Source organism: Rhea americana, unplaced genomic scaffold (assembly GCF_003343005.1).
Source record: "Rhea americana isolate MKP2758 unplaced genomic scaffold, rheAme1 scaffold_144, whole genome shotgun sequence".
In the NCBI taxonomy this organism is placed as follows: domain Eukaryota; kingdom Metazoa; phylum Chordata; class Aves; order Rheiformes; family Rheidae; genus Rhea; species Rhea americana.
The window spans coordinates 1,354,563-1,374,958 of record NW_028185528.1 but is presented as its reverse complement, the minus strand read 5'-3'; the positions used below and the strand labels follow the sequence as shown (position 1 = coordinate 1,374,958).

Here is a 20,396-nt window from a genome sequence, read left to right as displayed (position 1 = left end):
AGAAACAAAGCAGAAGCTTCATACTAGCCAAATACACATTTTGACACATGCTATTAAACAAAAAAGTAACCAGTTTATTTAACATATTTACATAATATTACAAATTTAAGCACTGCAACTCCATCATCACATGACAATAAGATCTCCATACAAGCAAAAGCAGCACATGAAAGAGACACTCCAGAATATTCAGTAAATCTTTGGTACTCAAAATACAGTTTAAGATGCAGCATTAACTCAATCAATACAGGGACCAAGCACAGAGTTACYACAGAAGTCAGTCTAACTGTGGCTTTCGTTCCTTCCCAGGGTTGACTGCTGGACTCAGGAATTGCTTAAAAGCTTTACAGCAACTTTAGGATGGTTCTAAAAACAAGCTCCTGAAAACCACTGATGCATTTCTTAATTTGTATTGAATTAAACTGCTTCTTCTCAGAACTATATGACAGCAAAGCACTAAACACTTCACAGACCTAAAGTTGAACCCTCTACCCCTTAAGCAGGCAGAACTGTGACTTTGTCTGCTTAAGGAGGATAGGATCAGACCCACGAATGCCAATCAAACTGCATGGCAGAGCATGATCAGAGACAGTATATCCCAGGCTACACTGCTGTACAAATCATTTACAAAATATGCTTAATACGTAATCTACATATTTACAAATGCTCTGAATTGTTCCATCAAGTAATATACTCAACACAATCACAGTTTACATAATTTTGAGGTAAATCTTTGAAACATTAGAGCATCAGCAGAGTTTCATCTGCAAGGCTGACTCTCACCCACAAGTGGAAGACTTCTGAGTAGCAGGTCCCCTTGTGACCTGGTCACACCGCAGCCTACGCTAGCCACAGTTGGTGGGCGAGATGACTGCAGACAGGCAGGACTCCTGTGAATCCTCCATGCTCCACTTAGTTCTTCCCCATGGCCAAGAGAAAGCCAGAAGAAGCAGCACAGATCACTGGGAGCAGCCAAAAGGAAGCTGAAACATGTATTGGTACAGATTCTGCTCTGTGGAAGAAGAGTGGACCTTATCCTGGCGGGAAAAAGTGGCCCCCATGCCATGTCTGTATATACAAATGGCAAGATGCCCATGTGAAAATGAGACAGGGAAAAGCAATAGAGGACATAGGATAGGATGAATTTGCTTTCTTGATTGGTAATGCTGAAGGAGGAAAACATTAGCCTAGCATAAAAATGCAGTTACGATCTTTTTAGTTTCTCACAAGCTTAAACTGAGTCAGAAAATACCTAAATATTAGAAACTACGTATCTGAAGACATCATCCGCATTTATTTAAGCCCCTAACTACAGCAGTTTTGACACTTCATACGTTTTAAAACTGCCTCACCAAAGCAGGGAAACCGCTTTATGAGCCCTGCAGATTTCAAGCCAGCCAGCCTGGACACACATTTTTCTGTGAGGATGTTCAGAACAGTGCAACAAGACCAAACACTCATTGCATTTCCAGTAACACCCAGGAAAGGACAGAGGAAAGGACACACCAAAACCTTGCAGCATGCCTTTACATTACCTTGCAAGTGCACAAAAAGTGGTAGAAACTCCTGTCTAAGAAAGAAAAGACAGCTTATAACTGAAAGCATCCAAAAGTTCATCTGAATCAACCAAGGGCCTAAAGCATGACGTTCAGTTTTACACTTGAGAAGTGACACCATCTTGCATACATTGCTGCATGTAATTAAAAAAAGAAATCCTACTTTTTCTAATACTACCTTTTACCATTTACTTCTTCAGATCCTACAGATCCAATACATGCACAGGAACAAACAGAGTGTTTTTCTAGTTAACATCTGAACACAGCTGTTAAGTGCATTCTTACTGCAAAGTTAAATCCTGCCAACATCCCCAGCCCCTCCGTGGCTGCATTAATATACCCTGCTACAGAATAGGACTACAACATTTATGCAGTGTTGATGCTGGTGCTTTTWAAAACACATCTTGCCATGAATATCCTTGGTTGCACTTCCATGGTCAGTGGCTTATATGGGAAGGGGAGGAGGGGAAACACACGCACACACAAAAATCTTTGGGATGATAAACAAGGAATCTCACAATTCCACTTTGTGGATGCTCTTTCTAGCAATACCACATCACTACACCTTTTTAAAATCCTGTCATTAAACAAATTCTTACAAAATTTAGGCAGGACCTCAAAGAAGTTAGTTAACTAATTATATATGCATGAATGCTACTCATATTTACTACATTTACATTTCCTTCAGAATGTTTTTGTGAGCGTAAAACTGTTTGTAAGGTGATAAGTAAGGTAGTTTGATGTTTCAAGACAAGTCTACTGACTACACTTTATGCACACTGGAATGACTGAACTCTGTTTTCTGCATGCAGTGATAAGGAAAAATAAGCCTTCATCTCCCTGTACCATCACAGATGTTAGCTAGAAAAAAGAGGTTTATTAAACATTCAGCCACGGCTAGTATTTATGGTGTACTAACAGGGTGAAATGAAAAGGAGCAGAAAGAAATTTGTTTTCCCGAGATCTTCCAGGAAGGCGAGGGTTGGACTTTGTACTGATCCCCAGTGATGGCAAACTGGCAGGTTGTTTCTTGCACAGCTCTGGGCAAGGCAATAAACTGTCAGCACAAACTTCTGTAGAAATGCCAGCATTAAGACTAGAAGGTTCAGACAGACAAAAATGCTGCTGTTTAAATACTTAACAAGACCAATAATACTTTGCAGATATTAAATTCTACAATCCCTGAAATTGCTGGTCAGTACAGAAAGTTTTTTAGTTCACTCATCCTCTTCAACATAAGTTGATGGAAACCAGCCCACCTAAGAAGGGAAAGAACAGAACAAAATAGTATGAGATACACAGTCTTTCAAGGAGTCGATCTAGGTAAAACAAGGATGGGTCTGTTTAGTAAATATAAGATTTAAAGATAAATTTGACTGGTCTGCCTGAGTTAGGGCAATTGTCCTTAACAGAGGAATAAATTACAGATATGATGATATAGAAAGTAAAACCTCTCTTCTCCTTAAAAAAAATAATTAAAAATATCCTCTTGTCCAAATCAGAAATCTAAGCATTCAAAAGAAAGTCTAAGAGCAGAAAAAGTTTTACTGCAGGCAGGATGCTGCAGTCCGCTGAACGGGTAGTTAACTTTTCCACAGGCTTCAGTCAGGTGCAGGGAATCCTCTTAAAAAGAAAATAGCGACTGATTGTATTGCATTGCTATTGCAGCACATACAGTTAAATCCCTGTGCAGCCAAAAGYATATTTAAATAAGAGAGTTGGAAAGCAGAGTCCAGCATTTTACACTTCATAAATGATAAAGCTATCTCCATTCTGAAGTTATTGATATGTTAAATAAGGATTATGTTAGATATACAGACAGGCAAAGTCTTTTTTTTAATTATGCCTTATCTATTTATTTTATATTTTTTATTGACCCCTTTATTCCTAAGTCAATTTAGGAACCCTGTCAATCACTGATGAAMGACCCCCAAACCAAACCTAGAGCATACCAGGAGTGACTGCACATGTTTTGTTAGACCACCTCGCCAAAGCACCCCCACAGAGCTGAGGTGAGCTAGCAGCAAGACAGCTCAGCCAGCTGAMAACAGGCAGTAATTTAGGAGGTGGGTAGCTGCATTAGAATGATACCCTCAATTTTCTTCACATGTAGAGTGTGCATCTTTCTTCTCTTTCCCTATTTCTTCTTGCCTAAGTGACTGTTTCATTTTAAAATCACAAGTATGGACATGACCAATTAAAAAAAAGTTTCCCAAATAGCACAAAGCAGTAAATCCAAACATACCCTGCCCTATCTAGTTCAGTCAGATTTGCAACTTTTGTTTCCAGTCTCCAGTGAATTCGCTGCTTTCTTCCACCCTGCTCACAAAGCAGGAGGGAAATYGGGCAGCCAGTGTCCCCGCGTGTTACCTCTTCGGCACGGGGACAGCAGCCTCGGTACTTCTGACTTGCCTGTGCTAAGGAGTAGTAGGATCAGACTGAAACAATACAGGCTTTGCAGGTCAAAATTGAAAGTTTACTTCTTTGCAAACACCACCACACAAGTCTCAGAGCGTAGTGTAAAGCGACCTTTTGAAACCCCCGCTAAATACGCCACTTCATACGAGCTAAGTTTTTAGAGATCCAGAGGAGCAGAACTCTGCAAAACCATGGCTGCAACGCCGCCCGGCAGCGGAAGGTGTGGAAACCACCCCGCGCTACGCTGCTCGCCAGGCTGCCCAGAAACTCAACCAGATCCTGACGCTCAGCCTCGTTACTTTCATAGCGAGCAATTGTTTCCAAATATTCAGCCTGCTAGGTTGCATTAATTAACCCAATTCATCCTGAAGGCTGATCAGGAGCAATGCCTGGCTCTTATGACACACTCACGGGAACACGCTGGGTCTTGTGAATTTAAGTATAAGGCAGCATACGATGCAGGAACAAAATCCTTGTCAACAAAGGCAGTACAAAATGAGACAAAAAAAACGTACCCTTCCGTTTACTTCACCTCTCCACCAGCCATTCGCACTCATCTTTGTATAAATTTTTACAACGTCCCCTTTCAGTAAGGACAGTTCTCTCATGTCTCTTGCACAGAAGTCATACCTGGCTATGGCAATGCCTATTACCTTTGGGCTCAGCACTGAAATGAAACAGGAAAAGTTGATATTATTAGAGTTTGTTAATTAAAGGGTACTATAGTAATGTAAAGAGCAGTACTGTAAAATAAAAAACAGATTTCATGACAACACACATTAGCATTAATTTTATGCAAACGTGAAAGCACCTGCACTAAAGAGGTCAAGAAGCTTTTCCATAGTTTAATACTGTGCAAGTTGAATGGATTTCATGGGATCTTTTACAGTTCTTTTTATTTTTAGAAAAAATACTCTAATTAGATAAACTATAACGAAAATATCCCCCCCTCCAATTGCTAAATACACTTGAAATTATTACACTTCTGTGTTTTATTATAAAGCTTGCTGCCAGGTACAGGCATCAACATATTTTACAGGTCACTAGTTTCTTTCCAAAGGAATTAATAGCATTTACAGTTAATTCAGCTTTAAAACTCTAATGAAGCAAAACAGATTAAGGTGCTGTTCTTTCAAAAACAGCTCCCAAGTTAAGTATTAATCCACATCAAGTTGGAAGTTAACATCAGCATGGACAAAAAAGTAAGGAATTTCCACGGCAAATTCATATAGATCCCTTGTTACAGTCTGTATTAGCATCGCCTAACATAACCCCACTCTTTTCAGGAGTTTACTCTGTAAATCAAGCAAAAAAAAATTGACCACTAGCTGATTTGCTCTACAAATCTTGCCACACAGAGAAAAGTCATAGGACTTAGGTGCACAAGTTTTTTTTCCTTAGGTTTCAGTGAAATTAATACTTAAAAAAATTAAGCTACATAAATATAAAAAAAAAAATGTAATCTCCCCAAACCTTTGACTTATAGCAAACTGATGATGATTTTAACTGTGTTATAGAACGTCTGGAGTTGCAAAAGAAACCCTCCACACTTCCAAATGGAGGAACAGGGCACAGAGCACCCCAGAGATTTAGGCCTTTAGCTTGAGCAGTTTAGAAGAAACACGTGCTACTAAAACTGGTCAAAGCATCCTAGTTTGAAACATTTYCTTTCACCTGATGCTACCTGCTTTTGCAGCTGTTTTTCTACATAGTCATTAGAGGCAGAAACATATCAGCACAAGGCAGCTTCCTACCAAAATGATTTCGGAAGAATTCACAACACGGTCATGAGGGAAGACTTAATTTAACATGATGTACAGAAAATCATCATCTTTCTCAGACTTGTTAGCCAACTTCTTATTAGAGCTTCCCAATCATTAAGTATGTATGTACAAAGTATGATCAAGATTCTAGTTTAACTATGCCTTCAGTAATTGATTAAAAAAGGTTCATACCAAGTTGCCTCTTTTGATTTAAATTAGGAACACAAAACAYGGTATACGAACTAGAAAAACTTGACAGTCAAACAGAGCTGGCTCTGCTTGTATTAAAGTTTCTTCTGGCCCCATTCAGGACCCTGAAGGCACATTTGACAGAAACAAGAGCTTTTGAATAATAATATCAAATCTATAAAAACATATATTCAATTAATTTTGACTTACAGAAACATTTAATACAGTTTATTTTAAAATAACAGTAAATACTCTGTTTAAATAATTATTACATCCATGGTAAAAAATGAAATGCCTAAGAAGTGCCCTTGTGTTTTGACAACAGATTACATCTTTTTACCATATTCTGGTTTACTCCCACATTTCAGATTGTGTTTAGAGTATGCTTATTGGATATTTGATACAAGATGTAAATATGCCAAAAGGAGAACCAGCATCTCAACTTACTGCTCTTGTTCACAATATGAAGATGCTGTAAGACCTAGGCCAGCAGTTAAGTACATTAAAATTCAAACACGCTTCTTCCTCTCCAAGCAAGTCAAATATAGTCACTATTTACTCAGATGCTAACATCAATGTTATGTCCAATACCCTATCAGGATTTCAGTAATCAATTTTGCAGATAAAGAGCACCACATGGGCAGCAGTTGTTTCGGAGAAATTAAAATAAAAAACAGCGAGCAGCTATGGATGCAGCAGGGGCTGCAGGAGACAGGCAAAGAAAGAAGAAAATGTGAGGCAAAGATGAGCAAATGGTGGAGAAGATGGAAGGAAAGAACAAGGCGGGGAAAAACCATGGAAGCATACGAGGGAGGACACTGAGGAAACATGGGTATAAAAGAACAGGAGGCAGACTTGGGGGGAAAGAAGAGGACACAATTAGAAATACATAAAAAGAAACTAGATGAAGGAGGGAACCCAGGAACGGGGCCTAGCGCTAACTTTGTAAAGAAAACCCCATCCTTCTGGTGTTGCTGTAATCACAAAAACACCGTGAGAGTCTAGCAGCCCTGAAGTCCCAATCCAAGCTGTCCCAGGGTAAATGAACTCTGTGGGAAATCAGTACGCATGTGGGAAAAACATCTGCACAGATGGGAGGGAGAAAAAAATACCGAGTGAAGGAGAGAAAGATGGTAGCCACAGGGAGAATGAGGAGCAGAGACAGAAGGGACTAGCAGCAGAGACTGATGGAAAGAAAGTGCCCAAGAGCAGAATGTGAATGAGAAATTAATAAATAGATAAATAAGGAAGCCATTGAGGAAGCAGTAATAAATAAGCCTTCTGCATTAGGAAGGACAGATCAGAAGAATGAATAGGAAATAAGAGTGAGAAGTCTGAGGCAAGTAAGGAGCAAAAGGTATATGCATGAATGAGAAAAATATACTTTTGCTTAGCTTAGCCTTCCCTTTGGCCCACAGGAAGAAAAGAAAAAGAGAGGGCACTGCAGTCAACTTTGGCTCATMCTAGAGTTGGTAGGAAGAATTTCTCATTCACAGTAAAACACATGTGCTGCAAATGGATTTTAATACAAGCCTGGGCCAATGATGAGGCAACTGGGGTGCAACCAGAAGAGGCTCCAGGGGCTCACATGTCTGCCTGTGCTTATGTTCCCCAAAGGTCAATAGATCATTACTACCACCTGTGAGTAGTTATTCCTCTCTCCTTCTGGTAAGGTCTCTGAGAAATTCTGTAGCCATATCCCCTAAAGGTTGCTCTTGTGTATTAGTCTCCAGGCTCCTTGAAGCAATACACATTTACTTGCAGGGTTTAAGCAAACCTCAGTTCCATCACACAAGCATGGGCAGGACTGCCAGGAGCACTCAGTGGTGGCTGCCTTAACTCTTTCTCTGGTGTTACCAGCTTCCTCATCGGCAGAACAGGGCCAGCTCTGAAGATGCTTTTGAACATTATGCAATAATTACTTGTTCATTTAATGTAAGCAAGTTCTCAGATATTTTAAGAAGAGGTGATTTTACTATGAACATAAAGTAATGTAGCCTATCTATCCAAATATGAAATCCCTTTCAACAAGATAGATAAGCTTAAATCAATAATTACTAGTCAATATTTTCATTTACTATTTTGTACTTTTCTTAAGAAAATATCTTACACAGCATATTGTGATATGCAAGATACCGAATCCTACTTCTTATTATAGTTACTGAGGAGTTTTCTGATAAAGCAGTTTTTCTTATGAAAAATTAATTATTATTTGTTGAAATCACAGATGAAAAGGTAGGGGGCATATACGATAGGTACAGCAACCCAGAGTCTTGACTGTTGGTCTGTCACCGTAGGCCACTTACTGTGTAGGACTTAGTGTCTTGGAACTCTGTTCCAGTTCCAGCAAGAATGAACTTGATTATTAAGTCCTGCGCAACTGAATGGAAGAGAGGTCCTCTTCTACCCTGACCAAAGAGGCGACTGCCACGCACTCACCGAATTTACTTACAATGAAGGACCAAAATTTGACTTTGCACTAATTTAAATCAGAGGACTGAGCTTGCGTCATCTCAGCTGGATGTCACGGCCACAGGGTAAGTACCTATGTCAGACTAGCTTTCTTTTCATCTTTTCTACATGTTTCACTTTACATAAGTAAATGTTAAGCAGATGAGTGCCTTAAACAGAAACAATGGAAAGTGCTCAAAACCCAGCCCAGAGCATAACACTTCAGGCTGCTTTTGTGGAGCAGGAAGAAAACGTGTTGCCTACTCAGACCTTCTAGTGGGCTCTTGCTTATGACTAAATCTGGTTTTGCGAACGCTAGGTGCCTTCCCCTGCCTCGTGCGAGAGCCAGCCGTAATCCCGATCTGCACGGCCTCGGCCAAGCGCTCCCCAGATCAGCGGAGGTGAGYCAGTGTGACGTGAGCGAACGCCGCACCCTCCGCAGCAGCGGCTCCTCCATGYGCTCCTCCTAGGCATTTCCCTTCCTGCGGGCAAGGTGCTTTGGAACGACCAGCAGTCCAGCTCACCTCTTTGAAGACTATGTCTTAGGACCAGATCAAGCCATAGCCACCCCGGTGCACTAACTGAGACTAGCACTGCTAGTACTTTAAACATTTTCATGCAGTCTCTTCATTTAAAGTGTTTGCATTTATTAAACCCGGAGAAGGTTAAATGAGAATAAAGAATGTAACACAAGTACATTTGGAAAACGGATGGCTAAAATTAACTGACAACGTTAACGCAGAATTTAAAGAAAGCATTTGCTACAAAATACAAGCAACTATATTCTAAGGTGCTGCTGCAGTATGGTTTGCTAAAGGGATGGGACGAATTAGTTCTCTATAAGCAGTGCAATTTTCAGGTTTGTACATTTGAACAAATAAAATATAATACTGTTCCTACATATCACGACTGCAGAGCAAATTAGTGGTTGATTGATCTTTGAATCTTGCAGAACTATAGATTTCTGTTCCAGCTGTCCAAGCTCTCCTTATTGTAGCATACACTTTTCAAAAGTTTAAAAAGAGTTTGGTTTGTGTTAGACTGCAAGAACAATAATTCTCTGCATTAAGCTATCTGGTTGCATTAAGCTATCTGGTCATGTCCTCTAATTACTCAGTTTTTACATTCAGAGAAGAACTGAAAAATTAGATTCGTCCCTTCCCTAGCTTGCTGCACACAAACAAACAAATTTAGAAGAAATATAAAAGCAGTAAAGCAGTACCTGACCAGAAAGGAGTGGATGAAGGGGGAACAAAGCTGTAGTCTGGAGGAGTTACAAAAGAAAACCCACAGAACAAAGAAGGGGCTTAGAGAAAGAAAGAGAAAAAAGAGAGAAGCAGAAGAACATTGAAATATTGACATAAGATTTAAATAATAGTTTTTTAACTATGTAATTCATTGATAATAAGGAAACTAAGATTCCCCACTAAGGATGTCTGGAAGGAAATTGACTGTAATAACTAGAAAATTTGGATATATGATTTAATTTTTAACAATTGCATTTTTCAAAGAGTAAGATAGAAAGAAAACACCCATTTAGGGTTTTAGAGAAAGAAATTAAAACTGTGAGATCTTGCAAATATAACAGATATGTTTTCTTTTCTGATTTTGCATGCCATACTTCAGAAAGCATGAGTAAAAGCACATACAAATGCATCAACTCACGCATACATAAGGAATCCTTTGGAGCTTAGATAGGTGAGGTTAGATAGGCATTTGCATTTGCTCTGTTACCAACAAACCTACAGTAATCTGTGACCCTATCTTTAAAGGTGAAATTAGACATGAAATGGACTTMATTAGAAATGATACGGCTTCAAACCCATTCATTTGTTCTCAGATTTTTCATTATTTTCACAAAGGAATGAAGACACTATATAATATACAAGATCTAATAACATTTGGAATCTTTGCTCCTGGCGTCACACATGGGAAGGGGAAGTCATCCAGCCCCAACTGAACTAAGGATAATCTGGCCTCTAAATGAGGTCCAAAAATATCAATAATTATTGAATAGTAGCATTCTTTAAAAAAATGCAGCAGGTTTATATCCATCACATACAGCTGCTTCCCTCAATTTATTCTTGTGAGCGCACATGAAACAAAACCAGTTTGCTTCAAAATGCTTATTTGCAGACACAGAGACTAGAGCTACTTTATCCAAGGAATAAGCACAGACTCCATGGTGGAGGTAATGATACAGTTCTGTGCATCTTACCTGGATGAGAAAAGATGCATTTATGTCAAGGAGACAGCGAGTATAAATAAAGCGAACAGGACTGGTATCATGTTTTCATGTACATAATCTGTGGGTTATTTGTTTAAGAACCCTTAAGTAAACAGCAGTTTAGGTTAGTACCTGTAAACAAGTACAAAAGGAACATACTCCAGTGCCTCTTGTGCCCTAGGAGCTCCCATCTGCTCCTTCGCAGTGATGATCCCTTCCCCACCTCTACAACCTCACGCACAACCCACGAACGCAGCAGTCACCCGAGCAACCCCTTTGCAGCAGGGCTAGCAGCCCCATGTGACAGCTGCGTGCCAAAACCTGCCATATAAACCAGAAAGCAGCTTACTGAAGTAGGGCGTCTATTCTTAGGGATAACTAACTGCCTTTACGTCTCCAGAAGGGCAAGGACAGCGAGCGAGCACGCAGGAATAAAGACTGGGTGGGCACTACATAGCAGGTAGCTGGTCCTTTCCTGCCATTATAGCATTTTAATTTCTTCAAAAAAACTTCTTTCTGATATAACTGGAGCTTTGGGTGAAATTCTGGTCCACTGAACCTATACAGGCAAGGAAACCTTACTAGATTTCTACAGATAACCAGCCTCTTTTTTTTTCTTTTTTTAATATCACCAATAAGGGTTTTGGTGTTGGCCTTTAAGAAGAGAGGCTGAGTTCTTTCATTTGCTTAGTGGTTTGGAGGGAACACTTGTTTTATTCTATTATTCTACTTTATTGACAGATGTCTTTTAAACAGTTAATACATCAACTAACACAGTGATCTGGTATAAACAGTTAATGCACCTGTGGTCTGCACATCAGCTAATTGGAATAAAACATCAAGAACTTAAAAAAAAAAAAAAAAAAAAAGAATCCCTTTCATTTTTGTCTTTCTGTTCATTAAACGGTTGACCACCCCCCTAATCTACTGTGAAAATTAGTGTTTTTCTGCCTAATTCTGAAGCCTTAACTTCACCTTCAAACTGCCAAAGCCATTTTGTTCATCAGCCTCAGCCTTGTGCTTGTTAAAATACACCGAATACAGCACTCAGTAGTTACACAGCTGAAAAAAAAAAAGAAAAAGAAAAAAAAAAAAAAAAGAAAAAGAAAAAAGAAAAAAAGAAAAAAAACGAAAGAAAAGAAAGAAAAGAAAGGAAAAAAAAAGGCAGTGTCTCTCCTTCCCCTCCACTAAGTTGTCTGGCCTCCTTTCAACAACTGTTTTGTTGAGGGAAAGAGGTCAAGGACACCAGCTGTGTGGAGGTTCCCACTGACGGCTGAAGCAACGTGAACCCACATGTCCAGCACATGCCCGGTGAATAATTTGCTTCCTTTCCTAAAGGAATCCTAAGCCCCAAATTTACCAGCTTCTTCCCAAATTCAGCCCTGCAGGATTCATATAGCCTAGATATATGGTTATTCCAGCATCAACTTGGTGAAAACTAACAGAATCGCTCTAAAACTGAGCAGCATACCTCACAGATGGTCTGTTAATCAAGGAAACTTTGCTAAAAACACCTCACAGGGACATGCTGACACTTTAAAAGAAAACTGTCAAATCCACTAATCAAAGTGTCATCCAGAGTCGGACTATCTTGGTTTGCTAGCACAGCTCTGGAGAGCTATTAGGTTTTACATGATGAGTAGCAGAGTTGAGAGCTTTTCAACAGTTTGGCCTAAGAGAAAACCTGCAGTCCCCACCAACATGTTCTGTAGCACTAAATGGCTGAAAGTCTAGGAGAGATGGACTTTCTAATTCTCTTGACTATAAGGGCAGTATCCCATCAAATTCATTTATCTTGTCTTTACCTATATTGCTTAAAAAGATAAATAAATCTCGTTAAAGGAGATGTTTTCTTCTGAACATGAAGGTAATGAGGATGTACCATGCAAGTCTTGTATCCTGCGAAACATGAAATGACTGAGCTAATACTTCTGCACAGTATTAAGTTTGTGTATAATACAGATACTTTCCATCTAGCCTAAGAAAGGGAGAAAACAAATTGTTTCTGCTCGAATCCAGTAATAACCAAAGCAAATGCAAGAAAAGCAAGCAGGGCAAGTTCTCCATGACAATTAAAGCCTTAATGTTGCAAAGGTCTAGGAGAGGAGAGCATGAGAGATGAGGAGAGGAAATGCCATAAAGGGGGGATGCAAAACAGAGGTAAAAAGAAAGATCAGGACAGATAAATTCACTAAGAACAGGGGGTATACTGAGATACAGCATAGCAAACTGATAGGTCCCCTGAGGATCAGTAAAAGAAAACAGGAATGAAAGGAATAAAAAGGAACTGGGATAGAAACAAAGTAAATGAATTGCACAGACATATTAGTTTCTTTCAATAATCTATCCTAAATTATCTTTGCTTTAATTAGGAGGAAGAAAGTCTCTAAAGTTATAGAAATATTATGGAACAGAGACAAGCAAGTAAACAACAGCTAACGAACACAGCAAATGAAAATAACGCAGCCAGCTTCATCATCGCAAAGACTAGACCGGACTCTATGGTCTTTCACAGCAGTCTTCCTATTGTTAAAATCCCTATTAATTTTTATTTTCCTCCTATTAGCTGGTACCGCCATTGCCTGCAGAACTGCAAATCTAATTTGCTATTTGATAGAAACTTCAAATACTTTTTGGAGGCCATGTGGTAGTTTTTTTTTATCATTAACATTGAACTTTTTTGTGTTCTAAAAATCATGCCAACTTCCACTTACAGTGGAATACCTAAATGAAGGTTATGACATACATTATAAATCTTCTCAGTTTACTTCAAAAAAAATTTAAGTGCTATTTAAACTGTATATTATTTCATTAAGAGTTAGAAGCATAAAAGCCTGCAATAAACTTTTAAGGTTAAAAAGAAGGCATAAAATGATACAGCGAGTATATGGAGTTTGAGATGTATGTGGTATTACTGAGATCCTAGTACGCATGGTTACAGCACAAGGTTGATTCATTTAAATTCCTTTCTAAGGATCAGAAACGGTCATGGATACTTATTAATATTTGCATCTGTGAAAACATTTGAARAACTAGGCAGGAGGCAGCTTAATCTCTCACTAGCATTCCTAATATATTTTTGAGTACCAGGGAGATTTTAAGTTTGGCAACAAGACAAGCTTACTAGTCATGTTTATAAACCTCATAGCAGATCTGAATCTACTCAGCTTCAGAATAATCCTGGCTACAAGCATTACCATATTAATTGGTTATACCAAAAATCAAAAATGAAGATGTTGAAAGTACCTTGTGCTTTAAATATTTAAATAAAAGAAAATAGTAGATAAATATATGATACTCACAGTTGCCACCTGTTCTGTTACTCCTTTGTCCCACTGAGTTTTCAGATTCTTTGTATGGAAATTGGAGAGTAGTATCCAAACTTCGAAAACCTTCTTTGAGAGAGTGGTGCTTGTAGTATTCTATGAGTTCCTTTCAGAAAAGGAAATAACATGTCATTGGAAATTTAATTCATATCCTTTTCAACATTCTGCTGTWCAGTCAGTGGCAGTTTTATCAGGCAAGTAACCTTATTTTATAACGCAACATCCCATAGTGCGCTCACAGTAAAAAATCAAGTATCCTAAATACTGACTGCATATACACTGCCACTTAGCTTACTGTGTTTTTAAATCCTTGCAGAGACTATTTATACAGTAAAACCTCATTTTTCAAAAATATAATACATATGCCATGTACAATACATATGCCATAACACAGTAAAACCTTATGATCAAAGTTGATGCTTACTTGCTACTTTGAGCTAGGCTGAGTATGCATTTGCTTTTCTACAGTCAGGCAGAAATGAAGGTCTGTTGCTTGTTAACTATAACCTGGGAACTGTCCTTGTTCTCTCATATTTCTTTTGCAGCAATAAGTGATGTCCATCTGTAAATGTATTTATCAGTACACAGATCCCAGATAAGTATGTGTGTGTATAACCAGGTAAGCCAACTGCAACCTGATGAGTAGGTATATGGATCATACAAAAGTTTCAAAGCACTGCCATTAAAATTTGTGCCTTTTTTTCCAGATAATACTATATGAATAATCCAGCATTTCACACTCCCTTTGGGCCAAATCCAATATGCTTTAAGTGGGCTAAAACAGTCTACGTAACCAAGGAGACATGACAAACTGAAGGCAGTTACTTTAGTTTCTATTTTACAGAAGGCAGCAATCATCAAAATCCTGGCAATTTGAGCTTTCCCTGTGCAGTCTTCAGCTCCTGTCACTGGCTCTTAGATTTGAACTAGTCATAATAACGTCAACAACACACACAGTTTGCATACAGAGTCTGGAATAAGATTAAAAATGATCAGACAATTCAAAGCAAACATATTCTACTTGATTAATGATCCTCCAGTTAGGGGATTTCACTCTTCAAAAATGCCATATATTTAGCGTAAACCCTTCACTCCTACCAATAATTCCTCAGTCATTCCACTACACTTATTAACATTCAGATTTCCAAAAYCAAAGTTAGCCAAGTCAAGATTAGGTCCAAATAAGGAAATATCACTATGGTCAATCCTTTTACTTTAACTCAAAAAAAAAAATTACTAGAATTAGCCCACGTCAGCCAAAACAGTTCAGCAATAAACTAATTCCAACCAACAAAATGATCCTCAAAGATTCAGTCCAAAATTGAGTGCGCAAAGCAGAAGCTCCGGAGAGCAGGCAGAAGTCTGTCCACRGGACCGATCTCGGATCTCCTCTCCTTGCTCCCCAAGCTGTGAGCTCCCAGGCCTCTCAAACCACTTCTGAACCTCGGGAAAATCCACACCTGCACTTAACAGTTCACAGTCACAGACCACCAGGCACTGCAAGCAAGCAGAAACGCTAGGAAAATACAAACTGCTTGGGCTTTTTTATCTAGCATTAGCCCAGCAGCTGAGCTACGGCATCAGCAGCCAAAGTTGCTTTTACATATCATCAATTAGTACTCWGGCATTCAAATTACCAGGACAACATAGAGGGTGATTTGTAAGCAACATTCAAAGATGAATTCACTGATAAACAGAAAAAACAGTTAGTATGAAGCTTAATTTGTTACCAGTTTGCACAGCCTAAGTCAGTGGGATTTGTGATTTTTGGTAAAGGCAATAAGAATATCCTTTTATTTATTGGCAAAACAAGTGAAATGGTTCCAAACTGAGCGGGGGCGGGGGGGGGAATACATTGAATCATGAGGGTGTTTTTTTTTTTAATATTCCTCTTTCATGCAAACAGTCAAACAGCAATCAGCCTTGAAAACATCCATTGCACAGGTCACAGCAGCAAACTTGCATGCAGCTGGATAGCCGCAGCCCTGCCAGCGTGCACGGCTCCCTGCAGTCGGCTCCGTGGCCGCGGCTCACAGCCGCCACCGAGCTGCCCTCTCACTGCTCCTTGGCCTGCATTACACTCCGCGCTCTGCTTTGCTTTCTCTTGTGAATGATTTTCAAACTTAATACAAAAATTAAGCGCAGGAGCTGTCCTCTTCGGTTGCCTCCACAGCAATACAGCAGACGGTGTCACTGCACATSATTACTCGAGGTTTCCAGGGCTGCTGTTTCTGCCTGTCTTTTACTCCCAATCATACTGAGACTGTTTCTCTTACTTTCTCTTTCCAGACACAACCATTCTCTCTTGCATATCTTCAAAACAAAACAGTTCTTCCATAGCATATGCAAATAGTACTTACATTACCACTTGTCTGCTTAACTCTTAAGGGTAGATTTTATAATATTCTAAAATTGACTTATGAATTTATCTAATAGAATGATAACAAGGCAGAATTGGTAGCCATGAGGCCTTTACACTAGAAATTTCTTTCGTCCTTCTCAACTCTTGGCTGCAACAGACCATCCTTTTGTTTCCTTTTTATCTACGTTTGTTTCCTATACTTGCATGTCTGATCCTCTAGCTGTTTTGAAATCTCCATCAGTGCATAAAACTGCATCATTGCTGTAAGATACTTGGCAGCACACAACTACCGCAGCTCACCTGCCTTGTCAAGACCTTGAAAGCACTTGCACATTCTCATCAGCGTCCAGTGAATTATCTGCAGTGTCTGCAGATGGAGTGGCCACCTCCTTCATGCATCTGAGGAATGCTACGATTTCTGCTGCTACCAATGGTAAGGTCTCAGGGTCCATGGCCTTAACACTATATACCTCCCTGGATTTTAAGCGCCAAAGGAAGACACATTACAGTGTGAAAACAGCTTGGTGCATTCTGCATCCAGGAAATTTATGTTCTTCCTATTCTAATGAGCACTTCACTGAAATCAGGAGTGCATAAAGCAGAGATTTCTGCTTGATTTTTTAACACTCACAGAATGCCCTTGCTGTCCAGAGCGTCAGAGGTTAAATTAAAATAATTTCTAAGGCTTCCTGGTTTTAAAGCGTCTCTCTCTATTTTTGGTTTGTGTTGTCCTTCAATTTTATTTATCGTTTTAGAGTAATTGGATATGCATGCAGGAAGGCTGCAATATAAGTGTAATTCAATTGATTGAGCTAAATATAATATATTGAACAAGATTCCTTTAACTGTGCATCAGAAAATGCTTAAGCAGTAGAATTTTACAAATGCACTGAGGTAATTTATTCAGACACCTTGTATATGTGAGTCTTACCTGAGCAAAATGAACCATCAAGAAATTCTTTCAAATGAAACGTTCAGAAAAAAGGAATTTCTTCCTTGCACAATATGATTCTGATACAAAACTGGAACCTCACTGAGCTGGGCTGTTAAAATACCATCCCYTTATCTGAGGATGAGCTACGCCTACTGCTGGAGTGAAAGGTAATGGGATAGCCCAGGTGCTCGTTACTACACTTTGCTAGGGAGCCCTGTGCTGACCCAGAGTGTAGGTTACAAGTCTCACAGCTGCTTTTATTTAGACTATTTGATATTGATCTCAAATGACTATTAGTCCACTAAGGTTTTTGAGGTATCAACAGTATAGAGAGCCTCATTCTCCAGAGGCACATCTTCAGTCTCCCCCAGTGCACCGAGACCAGGAAGAGCAGCTCTCCCAAGTGTTTCTGGGCTCTGCGACACAGCTCCACCTTACAGCTTTCCCCCTTCAGACCTGCGCAGCAGCAGGCTCYGTTCTATTTCCTGGTACCCCCAGGCATGTTCTGGGGGTGTGGAAGGGCAGACCCTTCACCTGGCTCCTTTGGGGGACCACTGCCATAAAAAAACACTTCCAAAGGCAGTAACCTATGCTTTCAAGATTCAGCAAAACTGTACAGTGGGCTGATGCGTGGGATTCAGACAAATCCCTCCTCTTCTCCACACCACCGCAAGAGACACAGTCTCGCCCTGAATACAAATATGTAATTTTAAGTATGTTCCACAATCACTTAGAGCAAACACCACAAATATATAAAAAAAAATCATCCTATTTTCAAATATGGACAGGATTCAAATCTCTCAGTCATACAATTTGTAATTCTACAAACCAAAGCACCCCACACTTTACCTGCAACAGYTAGAAGTTACACATTGTAAAACATCTAATCAATGCTTACCATTAAATTTTTAAATTTTCTATTTTCTGCAATGTGAAAATAGCCATCTCTTGTTAAAATCTTGATGTGTTTCACTTCATTATTGTACCTGTGGGCAATGAATAACCTATGAATATAAATGTGTTTTTAATCAGAGGCAATCAATAATTACCTGAGGGCAGACCTCAGTAACACTACATGAATAAATTCTTAAGACAAAATATATATCCACGCCAAAACAAAGTTGACATCTAATTAACCAAATGTATTTATTAAAGTACAGCTAAAGAGGTAATCTGTATTCAGAAAAAAAGTCATGACTAACTGCTTGTTCTAACTGGAAATTCCCATATATTGCTTGCTTTTATGTTCACATTGATAATCAATGTGAACAAGACCCTCATAAGAATTTGGGCCCACAGAATGTGTGAACACACATTTTATTGAAATATCCAATATGCAAAAAGGCCTCAAACTCTCACTGAGATCAATGGAAGATTCCTAGTCACTTCAAAAAAAAACAACAAATTACATTCCAAATGCTTACTATTACACAATATACTAGTCTATCATTTTTGTAGACCTGTTTGCTACACTAACGTTATAAAACTATTGCTGTTTCCTAATACAAATATTGCCTGATCTATTTGGCCAGCAACTTCAGTTTTCCTGTATTGACTATCGGAGAGGCTATGATTGTAGAAGCTGAAACAGATTTTTTTGACTTTCCTTATTGATTAGAAATATTATATTATCTAGGCATAAATGAAAACAGAAGAACTATCTGTAAAAGTCTGTATCCCACTTACTTAATGCTAATTGCATATTCTCCTGACTCTTTGGTCCTGTGCCGCACCAGGTAAGTGCTATTTACTCTGTTAATAAGTTCACTCTCTGCTTGCAATCTTTCCATTGCTCCTGCAAACCTGCAACACAGAGAACAATAAAAATCAGCTATGATTTTTTCAAAGCTTTGCAGATAGGTCTATCGAATATGCAATGCGCAGTCCCAGTATACTGCATGAACTAGTGACCTAATAATATATCAATTGCAATTGATGTATTGTAATGAACACCATTTCCAAACTCTTTTCAGTGGTGCCCCGTGACAGGACAAGAAGCAACAGCCACAAACTGAACCACTGGAAGTTCCACCCAAATATGAGGAGGAATTTCTTCACTGTGAGAGTGACAGAGCACTGGAACAGGTTGCCCAGAGAGGTTGTGGAGTCTCCAAACTGRGAGATACTCAAAAGGCATCTGGACAGAGTCCTGGGCAATGTGCTGTAGGTGACCCTGCTTGAGCAGGGGGGTTGAACTGGATGATCTTCAGAGATCCCTTCCAACTTCAACTGATTCTGTGACTTTTTACAGCAAGTTTTGGCCTGAAGTCATTTTTTGGTTAAGTATTACAAAACATTAGAAAATAAATACTGATCCCAGTGATATGTTTTCCACTAACAAAATTACAGACTGAATGTTAGAATTGAATTAACAAATACCAGCTTTATATATGTAACATTTTATTTGGCTGGTTATGAAAAAAAATCAATGTTTATTTAGATATGATTCTGATTTCACTTTCTGTAAACTAGAGGAAGTTGGGAGTAATGTCTAAGGGAAGAAGCATAAAACCAGTGATAGAAGAGGAATGATGCTGCTTCTGCTCTCTCAGACTCACCACCTGCACCTCCCAGTGGTGAACTGAATTCCTAGAGCAGGTCCACGCTCCACCTGAGCTCCAGACTGACAGCAGCTGTGGATGTGATACATTGTCTTTTTATACCACTATAGTAGTCTTCCCTTTTTTTTTTWAAATAGAAAAGGAAAAGTGAAATTATCCATCACACTAAATATATATTATGTTATTTTACATTACTCCTGTTGCTTAGTTGCTTAACATGCAAGATCTACTTGCATGCTTCACATTACATTGATCTTATTATTCCATTTGAGACCCCTGGGATTAAAACTGCATAGCTATAGACTTGTAAACAAAATGTCAAAAACATTAAGCACATTATTACAACAGAAACGCTTTTAGGCAATGCACGGTGTTGTTTTACCAAACCATTACACGATGACTTCTTCAGAAGCCTGTAAAGGTTAAACCAATATAAATTAGATTGCAATAAACAGTTGTCTTTCTATGATTGCTTCCATCAGAGAGATTATTTTAAGACTACACAAGGACTCACCAGAGCTGGGAAGAGTAGTCTACTGGCTTAGGTACCTGTGACATGAAAAGATAAAACAGAACGATGATCAAGATTTTGAGGGAAAAAAAAATGAG

The 20,396-nt window shown here is 39.0% G+C and overlaps 1 protein-coding gene across 1 annotated transcript in view; it reads right to left on the bottom strand.

Annotated features, from left to right (window-relative positions):
• Positions 1 to 81: 81 nt before the first annotated feature.
• The window catches only part of VAV3 (vav guanine nucleotide exchange factor 3), a 169,471-nt gene continuing 149,156 nt past the window's right edge, over positions 82 to 20,396 (bottom strand). The window contains exons 22-27 of the mRNA XM_085299070.1: positions 20,302 to 20,336; positions 18,913 to 19,029; positions 18,125 to 18,212; positions 13,907 to 14,036; positions 4,490 to 4,641; positions 82 to 2,815 (exon numbers count right to left, since the gene is read on the bottom strand). Of these exons, the coding sequence (XP_085155196.1) occupies positions 2,774 to 2,815; positions 4,490 to 4,641; positions 13,907 to 14,036; positions 18,125 to 18,212; positions 18,913 to 19,029; positions 20,302 to 20,336 (564 nt within the window). The 3' untranslated portion in view covers positions 82 to 2,773. The remainder of the gene's footprint in view (positions 2,816 to 4,489; positions 4,642 to 13,906; positions 14,037 to 18,124; positions 18,213 to 18,912; positions 19,030 to 20,301; positions 20,337 to 20,396) is intronic.